Source organism: Oreochromis niloticus, linkage group LG16 (genome assembly GCF_001858045.2).
Source record: "Oreochromis niloticus isolate F11D_XX linkage group LG16, O_niloticus_UMD_NMBU, whole genome shotgun sequence".
NCBI classification, from domain to species: domain Eukaryota; kingdom Metazoa; phylum Chordata; class Actinopteri; order Cichliformes; family Cichlidae; genus Oreochromis; species Oreochromis niloticus.
The window spans coordinates 24,100,522-24,127,985 of record NC_031987.2 but is presented as its reverse complement, the minus strand read 5'-3'; the positions used below and the strand labels follow the sequence as shown (position 1 = coordinate 24,127,985).

Below are 27,464 nucleotides of genomic sequence, written 5' to 3'. Positions count from 1 at the left end.
ATTAAAACAGGACTTTACATATAATGTTAAATGCACAGGAGATGGACCTGAGGCCACGTTCGGGCTGGCGATGCATGAAAAATGTGCAGCCCCCTCGTTCTCTGAATAAAGCCGGAGCATCTGTGCAGCAGGAAGGTTAACAAAAAATTGCCATAGCTATTTTTTTCATCATGCTCAGCTTTTCCCAACAGTGAAACATCATCCAGTAACGTGGCGTTTTGGCCAATCAGATGAATGCGAGCCCTCGTTTTCTGGGTGTTCACACTGCAACATGAAGTGCAATGTTTCCCTAGTGTGGAAAACTTTAGTAAGTCATAACCAAAGTACGGAACATACTAAATTATGGCAAAAGGTGTAAAATATGAAGTAGAAAGCTTGTACGAGAGGAGCGTGAGAGTGCCTGTGTTAGGATGTGAGCGCTCTTGTGACGAGTCCAGGTAAACAGATGATCTCTGCACTGTAAATATTGTTTACGTTGTGTGTCACCACACAGAGTAAGAGTGTGTAAGCACCCCGTAACAAACCCCTGGATGAACAGTGTTCCCATGTGACCGTCTAGATGACTCAATTTTTACACAGCCCATTAGACTGAGCTCACGCTCCTCTCTTACTTCTCTGAGCCGTGATTCCTGTTTTCATGTTCACTCATGAATAATTTCACCAGCTCATGAATAAGTGATGTTTGACTGGCATGTTCCTAATGAGGCAGCTCGTTACCGCACAGCAGTCGTCTGTGAATGGGCAGAGTGTCGTTTACGCAGATCTGTGTCATTAGGGTGTGGAAGGGGAGGTGTTACACCTGAGCATACGCACCTGTTCTTTTCCACGAGCACCTCATAAAATTATACAAAAAAAAGAAAAGACTTCATCTCTCTAGTGGTAGGACCCTCCTTTCCAGCAAGACTAACTATAAACTGCTTGAGAATAAACTTCCATCCACAGTAACGCCAGTGAAAATGTAAAATTCAGACAATAAACGGCTGTTTTTTGTTGTTGTTCGTTTTCAGGATCAGATCTCATAAAAACGCAGGACTGAAATGCGGTCGTTAACAGTAACCTCAGACTAGCTTGCATGGCAAATGTTAATTTTAGATGTGCTGAATTATATTTATGATTGCAAAACTAATTCAGTTTCACAGGCTTTAGGTGCTAATGAGCAAACATTTCTAAGACACAGTGCTAACTTTTTCTAGCAAACTTGTAAATGTATTAATAAGCAAACACTTCATTTATATTTATAGCTTGTATATCTACCAGAAACAACACACACACACACACACACACACACACACACACACTCACACTTACATCAGAGTTGAACCTCAGCTGGCAGACAGTACAGGAGATGACCTGTTTCTTTTTCGGTACCATGGTAACACCAAAGGTGTGGTTGATGACAGCCTTCTGCACCGGGTCCATCTGAATGAGACACACAGAGGTCAGAGGTCACGAGCTTGTTTCAAGCCGAGTACTGATGACACCATGAAAGATTTTTTTGTTCAATCTATTTGACCTGCAGCAATGACACACGTTTACCTGTCGCTAACACACACACACACCTACCGTGTTGAAGTTTGGGAAAAGTCCAACTGGTGACGTTGTCTCGACAGGAAACGGCAGAAACGGTTTCATCATGACTGAGGGACCAGTGGCACCTATGAGACCTGGCAATGCTCCGCCCACTGCACCACTCCCACTTCCTGGGAACAGACACGGAGTTTAAATAATTGATTTCTAATACCCTTGTTTTCACACACTTCAAACAAACATAGCAACAACATGAAGGTTTGCAGGGCAGAGTTTCTGCTTTAAGGGTAAAGTTGAAACTTATATTGACCCAAATCACATTTTCACTTCACAGCGTTGCTACAGTCACACCACAATGCGAAAATAAGGATATACTCGTATTATTCCATACTGGTAACATCTAGAAATGAATCCAGAAAAAAACCCTGGTTGACTCGTATTCACTCTACATAAAACGGGTGAGCCATTTTATGATGTTACAGATTTAGTTTGGTCGCTTTTGGCTACAAAAATGTTAAGAATGCAAATATTGAGTTTTAATAATGATTCCTCAGCTGATTTGTCATTAGTCTGTTGACACTTTATGAAGGTGAAATTAAATTACATTTATTAACACATTTAAGAACTTTTATCCAAACATTTGTTGAATAATAATTTCATAAATAGCCTTTTATGAAATTAACCAGTTCCTGATACTGATGTAAATGTATATTCATCAGGACTGTTGTTATCAGATTAGAATGAGGACCAGAGACCATCTGTAAGGATCAGGAAATATATCTAAAGCTGTGCCTGTTAAAGAGAAAGACACACTTCTTGGCATATTCTCTGTCGAGCAAACAAAGGGAGCCCATCTTTGATATTCTCTGCAGTTACGACCTGGAAACCTGAGCAGCGGATCTGCTTAACAGTACCTAACATATGGATACAGAACATATGGAGCTGCAGCTGCTCGGGGCAGAGAGAGGCAATAATACAGAAAGACAAAGCGAAGAGAGGGTGAACGATTGGCTCACATAATGAGTCCACGTGTCCAGCTGCCACACGGCCAGAAAGACCTGCTCTGTACATGTAAACTTTCAAAAGGCAGGAAGTACATTAACCGAACAACCGCAGTCATGCAGAATCCAAGGTGAACCTATCACACTATACACAACTATAACAAAACATTTATTCAACAAACAAAACTTGAGTACTCTAAATCTGCCTAGAATTATTAGCAGCGGATTATTTGGAGGGCAGTTACATGTAAGCAATTTTAGGAAAACACTTGAAGATGTTTGAATCCACCTGCTGCTGCTAGTTCATTCTAGTTACCTGATGCACAGAAGCATATTATCCTATGTGTATGTTTATAGTTGCAGCATGTCAAAGCCCTGCAGTGAAATCTTTTGTAACAACAGGGTGTGGGTGGAAACGCTGATGCCATCTGAATCAGGCCTGATGAAGGAGGGGGAGGCGGTGGAAGAAGAGGAGGAGGAGGAGGTTTCTGGTCATGTTGGTTTAGTGCATATGTCCAGTGTAATGTAATGAAGGTAAACCTGATTATATCCCATTTTAAATAACAGTCTGGCCAACTCTTTATGACTTCTAATGCATTCATGTGAGCACTATAACCCATTTACATCCACTCTACATGAACTCTAATTGTACCATTATAAAAGATTATAAATAAAATATAGAAATACGACTCTACTTTAAGACCTATTATAATCTATTCTGATGAGCTATAACTGACTGTGATCTACAACACATTAAACCAGTCACAATGTATTAATCTTATTCAGAACAAACAAACAAAAACTTCACTATAGCTCACGCCAGACTTTAAATACTGTAAAACTCTATGCACTATAAAACACCTGAGAAATCTAGGTTTGTCCTGCATGTAGTCAGTGTGTGTGTGTGTGTGTGTAACATTAGGCTAGCTGTGGAAGAGCTTAGTGCCAGGCTGCTGACTCTCTAAGTTTATCCTCATATAGCAGCACTGTGAGTCAGTGTCTGTATTTATAACTACAGCTGATTATTAAGTTCAGAACAACATGAGACGGTGTTGTAATCGAATGTGAAGGTGGGCAGATACGGCTCAGATCACGATCTGGATCCGGGAGGTTATTTATGATAGTAAATACACATTAGCGTCTATTTTTAAATGTGGCCTATTGTGTCAGCTTGGTGGATCTGTTACAAAAAACTACAACGTCATAACTCCAACAACAAAAATATTTGTTAACCTACTGCGTCATACTGGAGCTCCCTCAGATGCATAATGCCTTCAGAGCTTGTTTAAGCACCACTGAGACCACTTTGATCTTAAGTTCAGCCAATTTAAAAAGCCTTTAAAAAGCCTATTAACATGTAATAAAGCCACGATGTTAAGATTACCTAAAAAACACTCAGGAGAACCACTGGAGCCTCTTCAAACTCCACCGATGCCACGTGAAAAAATGCTTGAGAAACTTTTTTTTTAAAGACAGTAAAAACAAGCTGAACCACAGAAACCACTTCAAGAAAGCCTAAGCATTCTTACTCCTCAACCTCAACCAGCACCTTTCTCTTTTCAGTGATCTCATTAGCATTAAACTCTATTTTTACTTGGGTTTTTTTAGGTGTGACATGTCCTGAATTCTGGGACAATAGAGGATTTACAGTGCTCTAGTCATATTAAAGAAACGGTGAAACTACCTAAAGGACAAAAAAAACTTCTAACGACCTCCCTGAATCTACTCAAGGATGGCTTAACCTTCTTCAAGGACCCTTTTGAGGACTTTTTGAGGACCCTTTAAGCCTTTACAAATCCTGTATCTTAAGCTGGCTGACTATTTTTCTAGCTTTAATGTTTCCTGATGCAAATATCTGTTGACTTTATGTTGTGACTGTACCTGCTAAATTCAGTTACATGTTAGGCTCTGGTGTAGACCATTCACGATCGGTATGAATTGAAGATATTTTTCAGTATGTGTGAGTATGATGAACAGAGTGTTGAGAGAGTGGTCTTAATTCTGTCCTTCTGTCCTCTGAGATCTGGTTACAACACACACACAGTAACCCTTCTCCCTTACACTAAGTTGCTGTTCTAAGAAGCTGCTAAAAATACTGATCTAAACATCTGCTATTGCACTCCCATGGAAACACTTCATAAACCAGCATGAAAACTGGCCAACAGCAAACTAATGAGCCAGTCAGCTTTATTTCAGGCTGTTGGTGATTTGTCAAAAGATCCCCGAGATGCGGTACTAGCTGTAAACAAACACGCAAAAAGTTTCCTTACAAGATTCTTTAAATAAACTATTTCCATTCGCAGCGTGTAACTTTGCAAAGTAGGACAAGCAACAAAAAGCTGACAAGTTGAGACGCTTCAAACTAGAGCTGGCAGGTTTGCACCTGTCTGATAATAACACTGACCAATTTAGGCTGGCGCCCAATATAAAAGTCACTTAGTCTGACACTGAAATTGTAACCAGAGACATCATGAAATAAAGAGAAATAGAACCCTGTGAGGGAATTTTGTAACATTTCTGCCCCTGTCACCAAAACGTCCAATCAACAGTTGAACTGGGGAACATTTGAGCCAATCGTGTTGCTGCACTGATGCATGTGCACAGCACAGGTTCAGAACTGTTTAAACTCTGTGGTGGTAGGATAGATATGCTCCCTGTGGTGGTTAGATATGCTTGCCATTTGCAGCAAAGACATTGTTTTTCTTGGCTGACCATATTCAGAATTTAAATTAGCACGGCATTTGTTGCCATAAAGATGGACCGTGTTGGCACTGAGAACTGAGCTTCAAATTAAGTCATAATGTCTTGTAGCTGTGTATATGATATCTTGCAGTGTTTTTTAATCTGATTTGGCTGACGTCTCAGTAGATGCATTTTTTTATGTCTCAGTAAATACGAAAATTAAAGATATGATTCTCTGGGCTTTAAAAATAGCTACCCAAATAACGCCCCAGAGGTGTGACCAAAATGGCCGTCAAATGGCAAATACTCTGAATTGCCAAGACTTACACAGAAGACTTATCGCCTACCACTTTGGAATGGCCTAAAACTGGAACCTAACTAACTAAGCAAATTAGAGTAGTCTGACACTAGAACTGGATCTGAGTGGATTAAACCAGTAAAAGTGGAACTGCCCAGTTTGGTTGGATAATAGAACCTACCAGCTAAATCCACTCCAGAAAGCACCAAAGGTCATCTGTGCTTCTTGGTGAAATAGACTATGATTTCTCATAGGGATAGACGGAGAGCTAATTAATAACACTCAAGGCAGCCAGGGATACAGAGTGGGTCTCAATCACAAACAGCGTATATGCACAAATCTGTGTGTGTGTCCATGCATATAAACTTTTACGCTCAAATTTGTGTTTGACCAACGCTTTCTTAGACTTTTATTCTTATACTCTCAAATAAACTGAACTGGCTCAGTCAAATGATGAAAATGTGAACAATGTGAGCAAATTTTTTTTTTAAAGTTCAGAATTAGAATTAAATAAATAAATTTATAAGAGATTCAAATACATGTGAAGAACTTAGGCTTTAGCTTAGTTTTTCATTTAATATATTCTAGTCAGAAACCCTTTCACCACCGCGTTTGACCAGTACAGAAACCTCTACCTGTAGTCTGTTACTCTATTTTTAATCTCAACTTTGATATGAAAATTCTTCTTTTTCTTAAGATTAAACAATAATTAGCGGCTTTTTATTGATTTTAATCACAGTCTTGAGAAAACAGAAGGCGTGCAGATCATTATCTGTTGCTACTGTTTCGTTTTCTTGAGCTGCTTTATCAGATTTCTCTTTGAACTTCCCTCCTTCCTTCTCTACACCTTGAGCTACATGCCAGCTAGCTAGGTAGCAATTCTAGTGTCAATCTCTTTGCAAAGTGAGAGACAAAAGGAAGAAACAGCTCCAGTAAATCCACACTTACAGAGTATTATTGGCTTGAGGCCAAAGGACTCTGTGAATAATAAAATTGTAACTAAGCTAACAGGAAAGTCAGGACGCTGAAACCACCCACACACTTCTGAAAGAAGCTGTTGTCATCAAAAATAAATCAAATATTCTGTGTGGGTACACTATGATTGGAGGGTGCTAGTGCGCTATGGTAGCTTCTTCTGTTTCACTCAAAGGTTAGAAATGTGAAGATTGCTTGCTATAGGTCAAAGGTGTACATTCAGGAATTCTCTTATCCTCTAATTAGAGCAATAGCACTGAAGTTACAAAATTCCTGTCTTAAATTCCTGTAGAAATCACACCATGTCAGAGCTCCAAACATTTTAAATGATCAAAGCGTCTCTCCTGGCGTGTCCTTTGCTGACATCGGCAGCTGCTGAGATTAAGCTGCCTATAAACTGATTCTGATCCTTTATTCATTTGTAGCATCCAGCTTCCTGCTGGTCAGCCGAGTTTCCCCGTACAGCAGTGAGATTTATGGCTCTGACTGCAGTCAAGGTCATCTCTGGCATTCACACCTCTCACACACACATCCAAACACATATTTACGCTCGCAGTTAGTTCTGCTCGGAGGCTCATATGATAAAGACATGAGAAACAAAAACCTTGCACGGTGCTCTGCTGCACCGAGAGCTGCAGACTGCGGCTCCTGTAAGTGATCTGACCCGGGCAGCTCTGTGCCCAGTGGGTGTGGTTACTGAAAAATGTGGCTGATATTTAATCAGTCACATGCCCCTGGTGTATAAATCCAAATGGAGTGGATGAGCTGCACAACCTTTCGCTTACAGTAGCAGCATAAATTGATACACAGAGCATTTCTGGTGTTTGCAGCAGGTTAAAGACTGATTTATAGTGATTGAGAGTGTAGAAAGGAGCACTGCTGAGCCACTAATACGGAAGCATTTCTGTTTACAATTGTTTTCTTGTTAAGGTCTATTAGAACTGTTTTTTTCTCAATTCCTAAACATATAATTCAAAAAGATCTGGGCTTTTTTGTAGGACAAGCCAATCCCATTGTTCCGTACATTCAATGTCTGATGAATACTGGAATATAAATACCAATACCAAATACCAATCAATTTCAAAAGGGCAAAAGACATCAGAAAACAAACTGTACACACATCATCATGCACTGAAAGGTCAAAAATCCAACAGAAGTACCAAAAGAGCAAGGCACATTTTTATAGGCTCATGCATTTTGGTGATTTTTTAGGACTTATCTGATAAATAATATTGCTTAGCTGAGCAATTAACTACACTAACAGCCAGCTGAAGACATCTGTGCTCTAGTTTTGGCCAGTCAAGTTCTAGCAGTTTATTAGGATCTTACTTAGCACTAATTAGCGGGTATCCGTGTCTGTGTGATGACAGCATAGAGACAGTATACGGATGTAGTCTGCTAACCAAGATAGCGACAGTCAGACCAATCTGTGATATCACGGTGGCTATGTCTATCTTTTATATACAGTCTAAGATTTGTATGACAATCACTGGCATTTAGTTAGTCAGTCATTTTTAATGCAAACTTAGATGTCTTAGCTGTGACTACTTGACATTAGCGTGATAAAGACGTGATAAACCTATCACAAATGTAACAGAGGGATTACAGAGCAGCGGCATGAAGGCTGACTCTGTGATTAATTACTTGTTCCTTGGTTCTTTACTTGTTTTTATTATAATTGTAATAATAATAATAATTATTATTATTATTATAATTATTATTATTGTTATTATATTAACTGATGTAACAAAAGAACTTCTCAAATCTGAGCTAAATAAAGAACGTCTTCTCTTACCTTATTTTAAACTGTGGTTGGTCTTCACATTAGCATTACCAAGGTCTCAAAACTGCATTAGAAACATTATCTGACTATAGTGGTATTGTTGAGACTAGACTAAGTAAGGATGGCTTATTTGACTTCATTATAAAGACATCTCAGTGTTATCTTTGCAGTAAGATTCCCCTGTGTCCATCATAGGTGTGTAATATCCATAGCCAAGAACAGACGGAAAGCCACTGTTAAAAAGACAAAAAAAAGTCCTAAATGCATTCGTCAGAGACAGAAGACAAGCGGAAAAGGAATATAAAATCGGAGAAAGTGATTAAAGCTCGTGCCGTCTTGATCACTAATCTAGTGTTCCAGAAAATTCCTCGTCAGCATCCACAAGGTTCTGTTCCTCGTGGATGTTGATGGGGAACAGAGCCAGAAAATGCTCCTCTGGAAAAGAGAATTGTCTGTGGTGTAATCTTCAGTATGTCTTTATCCACACTGTTAATGCAGCTTCACTCTACATATGATCATCCAGCTCAGAAGACTGAAGAGAAACATCTGGTGCTGTTAATCAGACCCTAAAGGTATTAGAATGGATGGAGCTAAAGTAACTCCACACTGCAGGATGTGATGAAGATGAAAGAGGAGGAGAGGATGTCGATGGAGATGGAGATGGAGATGAAGACCGTGATATTTCTTTGCGATTTAAACCAAATGAATGGTCCTACCTGAGCCAGATGACTTTTTTGGGGGTGGGGGCTTTATCTCAGTCCTGAAGTTTTATTTCCCACTTTTCTTCCTCTTCCTTCTGTATTTATTCAGTTTGACTCTACTTGTCCGTGTTACACTGCTGTAGTCTTTTAACAAACATGCAAACAGCCAAACACACCCACCACGTACTCTGTGTGTGTGTGTGTTAGGGAGAGAGAGAGAGGGAGTGAGAAAGACAGAGAGAGGGACCGTATCAGGTGACTGGAAAAGAGTGGCATGTGTCATCGCTATCTGGACCCCCGAGCCTCAACGTCAGGTGTGTGTTTCTCTATGTGTGTGTGTTACTTCCTAATCCCTTGCTGCTATTTCCTCTAGAGACAAGTAACTCTATCCCTGGGGATGAGAGAGAGAGAGAGCGAGGGAGAGAGAGAAAGAAAAGACGACCACACACACTACTTACAGATTATACCGGAGGATTAAAGATTACATTACCCCGCTGCAGTCACTGCTGTGTGTGCATGTGTGTGTGTGTGTGTGTGTGTGTGTGTGTGTGTGTGTGAGATAAGATCAGAGCAGTTGCCGGTTCACACGTCTACGGTTACCACGGGTATGTGTGTGTGTGTCTGCGTAAGTGTATATTACTCATGTTGTGTGGACATAAATCTTTTTACACAGTCACACTGAAATCACCCGCCTCCCCGTCTGGTGACAAAAAGCAAGTCCCTTTGCTAACTTAAAATGGAATAAGGGCTTATGGCATTTTTAGAAACTCAAATATTATAGCTGCAGTACCGCAAAAGAAACTGGGAATCTGCTGCCAGGCTATCGGCTACCTGTGCAGACGCAGCGAAAGCTCATGTGACGACATCAAAATAACGAGAGCGGCGAAGACAATGAGTAAAAGTAACCATGTGTTTGATATATTGTTATTTAGATAAAAGAAATGCTGACTGATTTAAGTTTGGAGTGGGAAAGTTTTAGCGACATTCCCAACAGAAATGGAAAATTCTGGGGGAAAAAAGCATCGCAGTTAAAGGATACCCCACCAGTGCAAAAATGTGCTCTCAATTACAGCTCAGGAGGCACAGCAGGTCCTCTACTCGGCATGTCAAAGTGTCCTTGGACAAGACGCTGAACTCCAAATTGCTCCCAAAGCATCCATCAGAGTGTGAGTATGTCTGTGATAATTAGGAGGTGCTTAAAGGCATAGAATAAAGCAGTGCATTGATGCAGCTAGTAGGGCCTTAGGTGCTCAGTTACAGTAGAAAACCATTGAATACAGTTGGATCTGTAACTTCTTAGACAATAGCACGACTTCTGCAATTTTGTTTCTGTGCACCAGTGAAGTGGCTTTATTTGTCCGATTACTTTTTTAGCCTTTGAAAACACGTCTACGTCTAAAAGTGGCTGTGATTCCTAAACAGTTACTGCAGTACTTTTGTTCAATTTACTAAATTAAAGATAAAAGTAGCTGTCTGGTTTAAAATCCACTGTGGTGGTGTACAGATGTAAAATTACAGAAATGTATTTTTGTCTAAAAAGTTAGCAACGTAACTGTAAATACCAGCCCGTTAATTCAAAACTCCATCATGAGCGTCGTGTCCCACCGGTCCCAACTGTTTATCATGTATATCTTATGTGTACATGTTGGTGACAGCCTGGACTGGAACAAATTATGTCCCGTTGAAGAAACAATTTCTTGCGCTCATCTAACACAGGCGTTCTACATAACAGACATTTTCATCTGAGGCAGTAGGCAAATACAGATTACTGATATTAAAGGATTTTATATTGTCTGTTCAATCTATCTATTGGTTAGTTTGCAGCAGTTAATTTTGAAGCTGTTGGTAATTATGAAAACAATGAAGTCATAATGTTTTATGTTATGTTATGGTATGCATGCACCAACTATGACACGACTTCTATATTTGCTTAGCGGCTATGAATGTCATCAGTAGTAGCAGCCTCTGTTTCTGTCTCTGCGTTTGTTGGTTTTCTGTCTTATTTTGATAGTCTCTCATCCCGTGTGTGTTACGTTCAGTTTTGCTTCCCTCGACTCATTAGTTGGATTTTGTTCAGCTGTGTTCCCCAGGCGTCTCCACTCTGCTCTTACCTCATGTGTATATTTAAGTCCTTAGTTTGCTTCTCTTGGTTGTTTTATTATGCTTGATTCTATGAAGGTGTGTGTTTCCTGTTTTCTGGGTTTTTTTTCTCCCTGGTTCTGTTTCTTGTTGGATTACTTGGGAATTTTTTATTAGAGATCAGCCAGCAATAAAGGTTTGCTTTCAGTTCTACTCAGAAGTCCCGTATCCTGCATCCTTAGGTCCTAAACCTGCCTGCCCTGCTCCCCCACTTTCCACTCATGTGTCACTAAAGAGGTTCAGGTGAGCAGCCTACAAGTGGAGCCTCTATGCGCCGAGTTCCGCCTCAGGACATCCTTTACAGTACAGTATCTGTCACCTGCTTCCCACTGCAGAAAACCCTGCAGCTGAAACCACTGCAGCTGCACATGAAGCCTGAAAGTATCAGGATATTAATACACCACTGATCCTTTTGGGAGGAGAACCCGTCTCACTACCTTCATCTGCATCTTAGACATTCCTTATCCACAGAGAACGAGCTGTGGAGGGACATAGGCAGAGTGTGGATCTGCTGACGGCAGCATTAGACATCACACTGCATTATTATTATGCAGAGAAACACACACATTAGCATAACAAGCTTGTGTGTGTGTGTGTGTGTGTGTGTGTGTGTGTAAGTAGGTCATGTTCAGAACCTTCTTCATCCAAAAAGAAGACAAACACACCCAGAGCAGACCAATCAAGAATATGAAAGCAGACAGGAGAGCTCCTGTCTGAGACTCGAGAGAAAACAGTAGAAGCAGCCAGAAACATAACAGCACAATCACCTGCAGGAGAAAATTCCTTAGACTCTATAGTGGGGGCTGAAAATGTAAAGCTTATCCTGAGGGCAGTGCTAGGGAAAGGTCACTTTCATTAAAATCTTAAAAGGTTAAGAATTATCATTTTCTGCAACCCTAAAAAGAAACACCACGAGACAAAAGACTTTCACTTTGAAATTAGCTGTGAGACGAGCCGTAACAGTGTTTCTTTATATGACCTGTAGCTCTCTCAAAAATATTCTTCTAGTATTTTTTTTACTGCTAGCGACAAGATTGTGAAACTTTAATATCTACATCGTGAATGAAATCTAAAGCAATGATCCGGCAACAAAAGCTACCCTAAATAACACAGCTTAAAAAACAGACTCCTTAGACTCTTCACTTTATCTCCATTTCATCACTTTTCATTACCCACCCACCTGTTAGTGCAGCCACCAGAGATCAAGGGTGTCAGATATCAATTTGAAGTTAAGCCGATGATGCACTCTTGTATCACTTTCCAAATGACACCTTTTCACTTCAGCTACAGGTTAGAAAGCAACAAAAACAGTACAGTAGGACAGTCGATGCAGCTAACTAAATAAAACAAAAGCAGTAAACCTCAGAGTCCTCGCCACAGCACATCTATATATAGCATCACCTGCTAAATCTAGTTGCCATAGAGCAAGAGGTGGGGTTTACCATGGACAGATCACCAGTCTATTGCATGGATGGAGATGGAGACAAAATGGAAAAAGCAAAAACATTCACAACTGCAGTCAATTTAGAATCAGCAGTTAACCGAGCATGCATGTATTTGGACTGTGGGAGGAGACCCACGATGGGAGAACATCCACACTCCACAGAGAAAGGCCTCAGATAACTTAGAAACCATTATGGTGTCAGACGACAGTGCTAACACCACACCACTATTCTATCTGTATTATATTATACCATAATTATTATGCAATATTTATTCAGGTGGAAATATCTCATTTGAATGAGAACAGACTTAAATCTATGAATGTAAGCCTTTAAGGACATCACTTTCAGATTATGTTCATTTGCTGTAGATAGTTTTTTAGGCATGCTGCATCTTTCATCCTCCACTTTTCTAGCCTCCTCACATTTTTAAAGGACACACTGCATACCATGATGAGACATGCCAAGATTTTGACTATAGCTCTTTGGAAATCATCTTGTCGGTGCAAAAATGCTATTTCATGCTTGTCAAACTGGATACATTCTAGGTTTTTTGCAACAGACTGCTAGTAACAAAGTGCTTAAAGATATAATTTAAATTGGTTCTTTGCTAAGATCAAAGCACAACAGTGGTTCATCCTTTGATTTAGGCGTCTTTTTTATGCTTGAATGATTTGTAAGTCATTGTTTCTCTGAAAATGGTCAGGTTCAAAGACTGGACTGGAAATAAGGGGGGAAAGCAGCTAATGTCCAAAGAAAAACACAAAAAAAACTTCTATTAAAAAATTACAAGCAAGTCTGGCTTCTTGGAAGCAACATATAAAAGAATGAGGGGTGAGTCAAGACTTTTGCACAGTACTGCAGTCCACAGATTGTGGACACTGCCAAGAAAGGTTGATCTGCATAAATCAAACCAGACATGGTTGCAGTGGTAAAGGGAATCTACAGTGTGTGTTTTTGTCTCCTAAGCACACGATGCTCTGTGGTGATGAGCAGCAGCGTGCATGTAATCACAGCAGTCACGCTATCTATTATAAGAGGAATGTCAGAACAGCCAGGAAGCAGTCACAGAGTCAGTGGGCTTTACTCTCTTCTTATGTGATACACAGTTATGTCTATGAACCTTCATGTACTACAGGGAACCCTAATGTTCATCTATACACTGAGATTTCTGAAACATATCTGAGCGAGCAATGGTAGTCAGAACAAGTCAGGCAGACAGATCCACTTGTATATATGTTGGTGTGCATTCCCTTTTTTTGCATGTAGTATAAATCCTGAGTGGAAATTCCACCAATTAGAAAGTAAAAAGTCAGTTTATCTGCATGCTTTATGTAGGTACTAATTTTGAACACACTGTAGTGCTAGCTGTAGTGAAGTTGCTGAAAACTATGAGATGAAGCTATGCGAAATTCACACATATTAATATTCCTCTTGTAATTACCTGTAATAACTTTATTCGAGTCTTAAAATGAAAAAAAAGAAGAATCCAAATACAGTAAAACAAATGAGTAAAAAAATGCATTCATGTGTACTGAAATAACAATGCTAGAAACCAGCTCCAGACAATGGTATAGATAACCCTTCTTAAATATGTATAATAATCCTCTGATGAACAGCTGAGTCTTTCTCTTGGACAGTAACAGTTTTCAACCTTTTTTAGACAAAACTCAGCCTCAGTTCAAAGTGTGAATCCAGGTCACAACCTCCAGGTTCCCCCGTAAACACCTGTGTGCCCACATAAATGCAACATTTCAGCCAGAATTTAAAAAATAAAAATAAAAATAGCATCAAAGAACAAAACGTCTGAATGTGGCGCTAAAACAGAAATAAACAGAATAAGAATTTCCTACCTCGACTCATGAAACTACTCCACATTACGGACAGGAAGACAGCTGTCTCACCTCCTCAGCCTCCTCCTCCTCTCTCTCTTTCCTATCATCTGCTCCCCTGATAACAAAAAAAAACTAACCAAGAGAAATCCCACACCAAACAGCGCAGACTCGCTGCCTGACTGTTTGTGTGAACGCAGAGAGACACGTGTGTGAGGGTAGAGGAGGGCGACCGACACACAGCGAGAAAGAGACAGAGTGCACAGTGTATGTGAATCACTGAGGTGATGATATTCATGGTGAACGGTGATGACAGCCCCTGTGTCTCAGTGGAAATCCCTCTTTCTCTCTCTGTCTGTCTCTCTCTGTGTCACCAGGTTGCTCGCTCGCTCTCAGTTTGTGGCATCATGACAAAAAAAGACAAGGAAAGGAACAAACCAACAAATTATTTATCTACTGACCAACAACAGGCTTTGTCCTCTACTGTTTTCAAAAATATCATGTCCACGCAAACAGTGCTGCAAAAAAAAAGTCCGCATAAGCACTTGTCTCTGTCCACGTGCACGTACAAAACTACAACTGAGCGCCATCAAGAGCAAAGGCACACCAGTGAACAGGCTGCAATATAAGCATGACCTCAAAGCCTGGTTGGCCAACTTCTAAGTATTCACCCCTGAATGAGTTTTCCACAAGTCTGTTTTTCTGCAGTCCTGTTAATTTCTACATAAACCTCAGCTAATTTTTCTAATGTCATTTTAGTCCTACCAGACACTAGTCCTCAGCAGCAGTCCTCTACTATCCTGTCTACAAGCTCTCTACTTGATCTTAGCTGGTCCAACGTCTCTTCCACTAGTTAACTATCTCTAAAGTTTTCAACTAGACCTAGAAAAGTTATTTTATTGCTTTTACTAGCTGTACTGTACCAGCTCTCTGGACATTTTCTAGCCCCAGTCCTACAAATTTCTACAAGATGTGTATATGTTCTGCCAGTCTTATCAAATAATGAGTTTTCTATTTGACCTTTGCTGGCAGAACTCTAAAGCACTGACAATCTCTTACTAAAACTTTATAAGCCACACAAGTTTCACTAGTTTTCTGCCAGACTTTGTTTCTACTAGGCCTCCCAGTTTTTGTATGTCACCATACCTCCACTAATTTTGGTACATTCACAGCTAATTTGCTGGACTTTTAAAGTCCAAATATAACCAAGCAAACTAGAACACCTTCTTATTCTAGTTTTTGTCTCTTTATTTGTCAACCTAGTCTGCTCATTTATCCCTCCCTTACTAGCTGCTTTTTAGTCCTCATCCATCCATCCAACCTTTTTCTGCTGGTTATCAAGGTTTGGGGTATGGGGCAGTAGCGGAGCAGAGAGGCCCAGACCTCCCTCTTCCTGGCCACCTCCTCCAGCGAAACACCAAAGTATTCCCACGCCAGGTGAAAGATGTCATCTCTCCAGTGTACCGTTGATCTTCCCAGGCTTCTTCCTCTAGAACTTACCTGAAACACCTCACCTAGGACGCATGCCTGAATCAACACCCTTGGATGCGGATCAAGCTCCTCACTCTATCTTTAAGGCTGAGCCCAGACACCACTGCAAGGAAGCTCATTTCCATTGTTTGTATCCACAGTCGCTACATACAGCTCTTAACTATAAGTGAGTAAAGAGACCCCAACTCGTCTCTGGTGCTATTCCAGCTGTTTAAGTGGAGAACCACGGCCTCAGGCTTGGAGATGCTAATTCTAGTCCCAACCATATCTGCAAAAAGTAGACATAATCCCGTCCTGGACGGTGGGAACTCTATTGGCAGGGATATCAGTGGCCCACCTTTGAAAGTGAGTACCTGGTGGCCAGATGTTAGCCCACGGGAAGATCCACATTGGCCAGACATCCTGTGGACCTACCACCGATAGGAAGCGCCACACAGGTTTGGTACATTGTAGATTGGGCGAAGCCAAAACTGACAGCAGTCAATAAACTAATCAGCTCTACTGCATGCCATACTGCATGTATCAGCTTTATACTGGTCACACTAGTCTTTTACCAGTGTCTTAGCACCAACATGGGCATGAATTATTTTGGGTTAGTGGTCAAGGATATAGTCAGGGAGGCACAGATCATTGGTTCATAGCTGACCGTACATCCTTACTCGGTCGCTACCGCTGAGCCTGTTGTCATCACATACAGCACTATGAGTGTGTGAATCCATCAGCAGGATCTATTCATACACTGCTGAATACATCAACACAAGACCACACATCAACACTTGCTCTGCCCCTTTGCTGTCTAACAAACATGCACACACTGTTTCAATATGTGCCTATTAATAACTCTTTATTTTCCTGCTTATTATGAATGAGGTTTGAGCAACACAACACTGTGACCTTTATTAGCCCAGGAGAGCTAATTAGAGCTAGCTTATTCACGCACACACAGTCAGATGACAAAAGGAAAAACAGAAGGTTGATTTTGACATTTTCACTGTACGTAAGAAGCATCCAATCAGAAACTCAGTTTTTACAATTACCAGGACGTTTTGCCTTTCACCCTTTTCTATAAACTCCAAACACCAAACCCAAAGTACATTCACATGACTTCTGACTCCAAATAATCCCTATAAAATAACTTTATCTTCTCTTAAAATCAAACATTCATTAAAAACTAAATCTATGGAACGTTCATAACCGCACCTCTTCAAGAAATGGAAAACACAGTGCTTCCGTCAACCTTTCAGAACATCACCAAAATACATTTAGTTAAAGCAGTAAACACATTAGACATTCGAAAAAAGCACACACACACACTGCTGTTGTTTTCAGCAGCAACACTGCAGACATAGAGAAGAAAGAGGGGAGAGAAGAAAAGAATACTATCTACAGGAAGAGAAGAGAAAAGACGTAAAGAATATGGAGGAGGCAAAGAGATCTGAAGAAAACAAGAGAGAAAGAGAGTGGAAGTAAAGGAAAGAAATGAAGGAGAGGAGTAAGGAGGAGAGGAGAGGAGCTGTAATATTGTAAATGTAATTAGTCTCATGTGAGTTAATCTCTTCATTTGTACTGAGAATGTGGATCATGGGAATTCACTCATTTAATTAGCAAATTTGTGGGTGTATAAATGTGTCTTTGTGTGGGTACAAGTGTGTATGCTGCCTCCTGGTGGTCACTAATTGCCACTGAGGCAAAAAAAAATACTGTAAGTACACTCAGTACAGCACATCCACACTTCATGTTCTAAAAAGTCATGGCTCTCTGCCTCTAAGCTAAAAACACAATCTTTCCATTTGTAGTTTTTTTTTAAAGCTTAACTGATGGGTTCAGTTTAAAATGTACACTTCACTTAATTAGGTACACCTTGCTCGTCCTGGGGGCTTGCGTGGGAAAAATCCCAGCAGATCAGCAGTTTCTGAGAAACTCAGACCAGCCCATCTGGCACCAAGGACCGTGCCATATTCAAAGTCAGTTAAAGCGGCTTTATCATCCATTCTGATGCTCTGGGTGAACATCAGCACATCGTCTCAACCATGTATACATGCCTACATGACCTGAATGGCTGCCAAGTGATTGGCTGAGTATATTTACGTTAAGGAGCAGAAGTGGCCAGAGAGTGTATTTGTTTGCACACTGGTCACATACTGAGGGACTGACATTTAAAATACTTTACACAGGAGAACTGACAGTCACTAGTGTATGTAGATGTAGATGTACTAAAATCATTTTGTTGAGAAATAGGTGGATGAGGGTGTGATGTTTATCTTCTTTATCCAACAAGATCAAACTCTTCCTTAAGGAGGCAGGATAGACAAAAATGCAGTTTTGGCAGCTGGTTCATTAAACATTAATGTAATACATACAGGAATATAAAGCTGAAGGGTTTGGAGAGTGTGTGTTTAAGTTTGTTATTGAACATGCTCCAAATTGGAATTAGTATTGCACTTTGTCACTGACTTGAAAGTGCAGACTTGTGGATCCAGAAAATGATTTTCCACAGGAGAAGTTTAAACCTGAGGGTTATTTTTTCATATTCCCTCTCTTCTGCTGACATAATGAGCCACGTTGGCACATCAGCTCATAAACAGTGCCATTACTCTTTTTTTAGTTAGAGGTATTTGACTCTGTTTTCTGCATTTTTATTAGAAATCTGCAATGTGGAAATGTTTTTAAATTAGTAGATTTAATTTCACCTGACGAAGCTGAAAAGCAGCAGGTGACACACCCATGACTTCCATTTGGCTTCCTAGCTAATTTTATTAATATCAGGATCATGAATTTCCAATTATCCATGCATTATTCATGGCTGATTCACCATCTTATGCAGTCCTCCTCCTCCTGTTATGTAATTCATGTTTTGAATTTTTACCCACATAGACTCTGTGCACATATTTACGAGATTATCTTCATTTTGTTGCAGTTTCGATGGGTATTTCTTCTTTTTTAGGCAGAAGTTATGATGTAAGTTTTTACTGTACTCATGTATTATTACATGTCTTTGACAGAAAATGTTAATTGTGGTATTTCATCTTTTCCTGGTTTGTAATAATATCATCAAATGTCCTTACCAAGTTTTACCTGAATCATTACATACAGGCTTCTCTCCAGGCAGAACTGGAAGGCTGTTTATGTAACGTTTACACAACAATACATCACTTAGAACTTATACATTTTGCTATATTTATTCATTTACTTTAATTTCCATAACTTGATAGATATGAGTCAGTAATAGCAATCCAGTAAATAGACAGATCCGATAGAGTCAGTCTCTTTCTTGAGTGCAAGCCTCGTAGTGTAGTATTTTTAAACTATTGTGATACTTCTACTTGAGTAAATAATAATTTTGTCCTTCACTTACTGACAGTTTGTAACTTTTTGAGTATTTCTGAGGTCTACTCTTCGTGCAAGAAGAAGAAAAACATAAAAGAAAATGACATAACTTGACTCTATGGACCCGGCTTCTTCGGACAACCAGCCGAATGACGATCCAGAAACAAAATAATCTGCTCTTCTGATTTACAGCAGTTTTATATGAAAGCCATCCTCTCTGGAGCTCACTGATAGCAGCAAATGCCCTCCTGCAGCACAATGATTGTGATGTCATCCGACCTGACTGCTGATAGGCTGCTCAGCCAGGTCACTGTCACACACCGCACGCACACACAAATACACACTTAGCCTGGCCTGGAGGAGCACTGAGTTCAGGCCAAAGAGCTTTTCATCGTCGAGCGAGCATCACGTAATGGAGAGAGAGAAAGAGAGCACGACATGATCATTCAGGCTGAGTGTGTGTGTGTGTGTGTGTGTGTGTGTGTCCAATAGAGAGAGATTTAATCTTTAATCAGCGTTATTGTACCCTGCACACTGATATGGACACACAGTATATAATTACATCTGCTGCACTTGCACATACACAGGTGTCAGTGGGTGTATGTTTCTTGCTCCACTCGACACTACAGCACACCTTTACAAGTGTCCTGCAGCTTTGTGTTTTCAGCAACAAACTGGAACAGTCCGACAGGAAGAGTCACACAAAGATGCCGTGACAGCAGCTCTGCGTGGAGACTAATACATTTAGGGACTAACACCAAACGTTCACAATGCATTTGAGAGATGTCGGGGTGGATTCGAAGCGGTGCCGTGTCCCAGTTTAATGACCTGCTGCTGGCTGCTCCACTTTAACTCCTTTACATCTTACAACACGTTCTCACTCTGCTGACCGGCAGCTTGACTTTAAGGAAGCGGGGCTTAACCTCTGAGGAAGCTCCGAAGCTGTTCCAGTCTCCTCTGATCAAACAGCTAAATGGGGTCGAGGCATGTGAGCTGTAACTTCACCAGCAGAAGGCGCTGCGAGAAATGCTGCTATTGCTCTGTTATAAAGAATTCAAATGCTTTAGGGCTGTTAAAACAGACTCGACATATAGCATCACTTCAGACCCCAAACATCAGTCTCAGGAAAAGTAACCAAATTACTGAAGTCAGTAGGAAACTGTAAAGGTCTACACGGCTGGGTTTTAGGACATGGATAGAAATTATGTACCAGACAATTTTATTATATAAGTGATTACATACTGGAAGTGTTATGCTTGATTTGATATATTTACTGGAATTAATATGTTAAGCATTTGATCTATATATTCAGGCTAACAATTTAGGATCCTGTACATTATCCACATTCTGTATCATATTTCATCAATACTTTACACAGAACACTTACACTGTATTTTATGACCTCATAATTTGTATTAATAGTTGACTTAGATATTCTTAAACCTCTTACAGATTTTTTTTAATGTTGTGGTTTTAATAAGGATTTTAAAATTCTGAATTTACATCTTTTCAGTCTAAAGACGATTAACAAATGCTTTAAATTTGCGACCCGACAATACTAAAACTAAACCAAACCATTAAACCATTTTATTTTATTTAAAAATGTTGAGGTATTCATATATATTAATTTGTGTTTTAACTATAAGAGAAGTCGGGCAATTACAAAAGTCACTGAGAGCCACCGGGAACCATCACGAACTGCATATAATCAATTTAACACAGATATTTTAGAGTGAATTACACAAATGGACTGACTGATGGACTCACAGCCTATACAACAGCAGCCACAGCATAGCTCACAGTGCTGACATAACTAGCAGGTGCTGAGGCGGAGCTAAACATACAGAGGCTGCGTAAAAAACTGCAGCGATGATGTCACTTGATGCGGGTTCAGTTTATCCTGTCAGACCTCAATCTCCAATCTAGCATTCACACACACACACACGCACACACACACACACACACACACACACACACACACGCACACACAGTGTAACCTCTCCCAGGGGGCAGCAGCTGTTGATGATGGATGAGCCAAAGTCACGCTCGCTCAGCAGACAGCAGTCAGACTTTACAAATTAACGTCCTTTTTAGCTCTTAATGCCCCTCTGGGTATCCTGACAACTCGCATGCCTTTCACTCAAGATGGTTGGCATGGTACAGACTAGTTATTTCCTCTCACGCAGGACACGAATCACCTGCCTGTTGGTCTTTAGCTGAAAATGTGAGGCAAAACAAGATGTAGCCCTGGTCCTACCTGCAGTTGTGCTGGAAGGAGCACTGAGGCCTGAACCTAGGCCGGGAGTGGGAGTTAGTCCTCCAGGCTGGGAATTGAGCCCTGTGACCTGGGGAAGAGACCTGGACTGGGCCCCTGCTCATATCAAAGACATCAAAGACCCATTAGAACATATAAAGAGCCGACAATAAGAAGAAGAATCTCTGCTGCTGCTGCACTTGATTATTATTTAGTTTCTTCTCCATTCAAATCTTTGTTTGGATCTCGGGGAACACAGTTAACAGTTATTGAACTGATCCTACGTTAGCTGATCTTTACATGCGCTCATGCAGACGCTGCTGTGATATGACAGTCACATTGCAGAAGGGAATTACCTCCTGCCTGCTGCCCGTTCTCTCCAGCCTGCAGCTGTCTCACTCTCCGGAGGTGAGACCTGCCATTGTAGTGCAGCTGGGCCTGAGCACCAGAGGTCAGCTGCAGGTTACACACCTCACACAGCGAGTACGTCCCGCTCTGACCTGAAAAGAAAAGCAGGGACGGGAGGAGAAAACTACATCGTTTGCCTTGAGTTGCAGAGGTATACTGTGCTGCTGATCACTTAACATGTCAGTCACCTGAGGATGTGGAGTGAGGGACAGAGAGACTGATGGACGTAGGTATGGGCGTGTCCATCAGCTCTTGACACATCCCTCCAAAGCCAAAGATGTGCCCACTCTCCAGGAGCTGAGAGGGGCTGAGAGGAGTCTTCATCCCTGCAGAACAGAAGAGAGAGAAACACAAATTACAATCACTGTTCTCAGTTTTTATTCAACATGGAATTATTAGGGGATAATTCTTCAAAAAGTTGCATTAAGGTTTAAAATAACTAAACACCAAAGACATCTATACTTTTTCATTTACCTTGAATGAACTTTGACACTTTGAATTGAAGAGCTGACCATCAGAAAAACCCTTATGATACAGGTTTTGTTGACCTGAACATGAGCTAAGCATGTGCTATAAAATAATATATAAAACTATAAAACAGCGGTGCAAAAAGGTTAGAGAGTTATTTTCATTTGCCTACATCAGGAGTCAGTGTGCTAGCTCCAAAGGCTTACCAGCTCTGTAAGGAGTCACTCTCTCAACAATTAAATAAGTTGCAAATCCACTCAGATGACCTTCAAAGAAACTGAAACTGAAATTTCTTAATCACACCAGTTAATATCTGTTACTAGAAGAGATTATCTTAAAGACACTAGCAAAGGAATCCAGAGAAACATCACAAGATAACACTGAAGTGATTCAACATAGCGGCTCTGCCTGCAGCGCCAGCGTGAAGGTGACACCAAACATCGGCATGGCTTAAACAGGAAGACTCGCTGAGGGACGGACGGGTGGACGGACAGACACGAGTGAGGCCTGAATGACACCGGATACGAAGCGCGAAGCATCAAACGCTCACAGGGAAAGTGATGAAGTAATGACTAAGAGGAGAGAGAGGAAGCATGACATATGTGTGTGTGTAGGTCAAACCATGACTGTGTCCATCTGCTGTCCTGGCAGCGCTGCCAAGTCACATGACCTCCAATAAAACACACACACCCTTTCATTTAGTTTGGTTTACTGCCACAATGTACATTACTCATATAAATACAGGGACACGATCATTACGGCACTAACTCAAGGTCTACTCCTCTCTACTGTCGACACTCGATTTCGCCCCTGTGCACAGCGACACAAAGTAACTCATTATGCTTGAGTGAAACTATAGTTTCTGCACATAAAAAACATTAAATTAAAAAAAATTATTAAAAGTTGTGCACTGTGTGAAACAGTGCTGACAATCTTTCTTTCATGTGAGTTTGTGACAGGTTACATTACACTCATATAGTCTGAGCCATTAATAATGTTAGGATAGGTATTTGGTGTTTGCAGCTCGAGGAATAAAAGTAAAGGCCCTGCTCATCCCATTCCATTTTATTTATGTAGCGCGAAATCACAACAGCAAGGGCCTTTTCCCCTTATATTTTAAGGTAAAAACCATACAATAACACAGAGCAAACTTCACCAATCACACACCCTCCTTTGAGCAAGCACTTGGTGAAAGTGGCAGGGAAAAACTCCCTTTCAACAGGAAGAAACCTCCGTCAGAATCAAGCTGTTCTTCTTCTTCTTTTTTCTCTAGTTTCAAAGTCACCTGCTTCGTTGCCCATCTGCCTCTCCCGTGACTAGAAGGCTTGTTCTTGAACCCGCTCTTCAACTTTTCAACTGCCTGATTATTCACTGTTCTGCATCCCACAGTGAGCAGCTGGGTATGCTGTTCTGCCTCGGCTGATAAGTCTGTCTATTTGAGCCTTTTGGGTTGATGTGCTTTGCCCATTTCAGCCTGCCATAATGCCATTAGCTCTGAGGTTGGCCACTAGACCAGGTTTGGCCTGAGACTAGCTGGAGTGATCTCTGGTGGGAGAGTGTTTTCTGATCTAGATCAGTTTGCATCGGCCAGTCCAGGGCAGTACACAGGAGCGTAGCTTGAAACATCTCCCTTAGTTTTATTTTCCAGATTTTTCTTTGTTCATTCGTCATGCACAGTTTCCCTGTGTCTTGTTAGACTCACTGGCTCACTGGTAATGCAGCATTTAGTGTTGTAAAGGTAAATAGAGACTAACACTCTAATGTGTAAGGCAGAGACACAAAACAACCCATGTCACGGTTCAGTTATCAGGAGACACTTCCTGTCTCGCTCCCTCTTCCAGCTGGTTGTTAGTGGTGGACTTTATGTTCTGCAGACAGCTGGTTAATCTGCCACTGTGATGAATTAGCTTCAAAATGCACACACACACACACACAGACACACACACACACACACACATAGAGAGAGAGCGAGAGAGCCAGCTGATGCTGACATCAGCTTCAGCAAGGGAAGGATTAAATATATCTGCTCTATTGAGCTGGGAATTACACACACACTCTCACACACAGGTAAATACATGCACACATCTTCACTCTCACACACAAACACACAAAGTAAGACGCAGACAGAGAAAGACTAAGTCAGTGAACTGAGAGTTCAAGATCCAAATGAAATGTGTGTTTAGCTTCTCTGTTGTAGTGTGTGTGTGTGTGTGTGTGTGTGTGTGTGAGTGTGTGTGTGTGTCTGTATGAGTCTAATCCAGGCTGACCAGGCAGTCAGTAATCAGAGAGGCCAGCTGTGGGTTATAATCTCATACATACATAAGCACACACACACAGACACACACGCACACACTGACACCGGTCAAGCAACAATGTAATTCGTGACTGAGGAGGAAAAGTAAAAATATGTTCAGGTAGAGTTTCTCACCAACCTGGAAAAGACTTCAAAGAAACACCTGACTGAGTTCCAGCCTCATCTGCATGTCTTTAATGTTGCGGTGAAATGCAGTCCATCATCTCTGTCAGTGTGTGAGTCTCAGACTGTGACTGCTGAATCCAGAAGTGCAAGACCATAATGAATGTCGAGAACTGGATACTAAACTCAAAGATGGCACTTACTCATCTGAATTAAAAGTGTTCTGCTGATGGCAACCCCCTCGCCCGCCCCCCTCGCTTCCATACTGTGCAGCCCACTGAGCATCACTGACCTAACAGACACCATAACACTCAGCCTCTAACTTTACATTGGGATGAAGTAGACCGAATAAAGCTCCAGCTAGAGGTATAATACCTCTATGGATTGAAAAGATATATACAAAAACATAATAATCAGCCTTCTTTGCAGTTGGAGGTGTCAACAGTTTTACACACCCTCTTTATAACAGTACTCTATGGGAATAATGCCATTAGGGCCGCTGGGGCTTCTTTTATTCTAACAGTGGCCACACTTTTAACATAAGTGGCCACTGTTATTCTGTGGAAGGCCCTTAACAGAGCTGTGCATAAATAAATGGCAGCAAACGTCAATGAAGTGAAGCATTCTTATAAAGAAGAGTGGAATAAAAGTGCTCCACATAAATGTAAGAGACTAATAAAATCATACAGAAAACAATTACTTCATGTTATTGCTGCTAAAGTTGGTTCCACAAGCTACTAAATCAAGGACTTAGTTTTTCAGACAACGAGTCTTCTGAAAACTTTTGCATAATTTTTGCATAACTGTATGTCGCATTCTGTGATGCATGCTGACCTTATTTGTACAAGACTGACTGAGAAGACGAATTTCAAGCTTTCATTTTTTTCAAAAAATCTCTTCTCTGTTTATAACTAATGTCTTCTATCATCTTCAACATCTTCTCAACAATGTTTTGGTGGGCTCACATAATAAGGTAAAGATTTTACAGAAAAAGACCCAACAAACCAAACAGCAAGAACTTACTGGCGGCAGTGGGAAGGGAAAACATCTCAAAATGCTTTTCCCCCCCTCAGGGCATTTGATAAATCCCCCATGACAGAATTACTTACTTTTTGGGGGGAAATCAGAAAGCTGGCCTAGACTGCTCCGTCCATGGACACGTGAAGCTTGGTAAAAAAGTCCTTGTTACTTTTTAGCTTAGCTAGCAAAGGTTTAGATGTTGATTCCCACTCTGCATCAGCCATTCTTGCAGCTTTCCCCTCATTCAAACTGTAATTCTTAAATTCTTCCCATCATTCCGATCCACAAACTAACGTGTAATACTCAGTACAATGGTGCCAAATGTAACATTACATATAGTACAAAGCACCAGCACCGTAAAATATTCAATAACACCCACACTCCATGGCTGCTGCTACCTACCAACAAGTCCAATATCCTTTTTTAGCAGAACTGTATGTGTATTTATGAGTATTTATACTTTCATATTTGCTACTTTAATGTTATTACACTCACTATTTTGCTCACTATTTAAATTAGCTATCTTATTATATTACGTTTTTATTGTATTATTTAATTCTGTGGATGAATGATGAGTGTAAGCAGTAAGAATGTATGGCTCTGCTCCAGCTTCACTGTACAATGCCCATGTACCTGTATCTGTATCTTTAACATGACGTCGCCTCTGCCTTCATTAAATAAATATTTCGAAGTCTATGTCTTGTTAAAAATTCTACATTCTGCACCAGTGTTTTTCTTTTATGCGAGCTGACATTTTTCAGGTCTAGCAAACTCACATCTCTCACAAACATCCATTTCAATGCATTTACAGTGAAGCTCCAGTCATCTGCATGCACCTAAATAAACTTTGAAAAACAGCAGTCACCATCAAAATAATTTCCCACAAAATTGCAAAAAAAAACAGTAATTCATTCCCTGATGGAGCTTATGAAGGAGTGTTTGGATGTTGAAATGGGAAAACCGCATGCTGTCTAGTTTTCATTTCAATTTTCCTCATGTGGGCCAGTCAGGGGTAACCAAAGGGCCGGATGTGGCCCGGAGGCCGTACAATGCCCAGGTCCTGCTCAAGCCACTGCCAGCTTCACTCAACATGTGCACTACTATTAATGTTAACTGACTATTGTTAGTTAAAAACCATTTATATACAAAATGTATGTCAACTTTTCAGGAACCACCAGGCGTGTGTTATTGTTCAGTGGTGTATGAAATCTTTTATGAACCATTATTATGGTCTGAAGAGTTTTTTTCAAACCAGAGATGCTTTTCAGCTTGTGTGACAACATAACCGATGATACCAGGTCTCCCCGTGTTAAATCTTATATAATCTGATCTTGTCTTGCTCCCACAGTGTTTTTATTTCTGCGAGTGGACAAATGAGAAGCTCGTCTGAGTAGTGGAAAGCTCTGAATCCTGCTGGGGTTAAAGATAAAGAGGCGAGGGGCACCAATGTATGTCACTGTTCCCTGAAAGAGACACCGCATAGACACACGTGCGTGCACGCACACAGCGTAACCTCGGGGGAGGACAGGGAAAAGAAACTAATGGAGATCTGAAAAGACAGAGAGAGATCGGAGAGTGGCTGTCTCTCACCCCGAGGCTTGGAACTGGTAATAACAGTGGTCAAAGACACACACAGTATACGAAGCGGTAGCCAGCAGCAGAGATGTTGAAACAAAGTTCTAGATACAGTGTGATGTTTG

General features: G+C 40.8%; 1 protein-coding gene across 4 annotated transcripts in view; it reads right to left on the bottom strand.

The window, feature by feature from the left end:
• Nucleotides 1-22,181, bottom strand: part of znf385b (zinc finger protein 385B) — a 29,486-nt gene extending 7,305 nt beyond the window's left edge. For 3 of the 4 annotated variants that reach the window (XM_019353405.2, XM_019353406.2, XM_019353410.2), the window contains exons 1-5: nt 22,049-22,181; nt 21,809-21,952; nt 21,456-21,569; nt 1,564-1,700; nt 1,309-1,419 (exon numbers count right to left, since the gene is read on the bottom strand). In XM_019353405.2, coding sequence (XP_019208950.2) covers nt 1,309-1,419; nt 1,564-1,700; nt 21,456-21,569; nt 21,809-21,952; nt 22,049-22,121 — 579 coding nt within the window. In that variant the 5' untranslated portion in view covers nt 22,122-22,181. Of the gene's footprint in view, nt 1-1,308; nt 1,420-1,563; nt 1,701-14,401; nt 16,222-21,455; nt 21,570-21,808; nt 21,953-22,048 lie in introns of those variants that run through there. The other variant, XM_019353408.2, reaches the window with a different exon arrangement.
• Nucleotides 22,182-27,464: the final 5,283 nt, after the last annotated feature.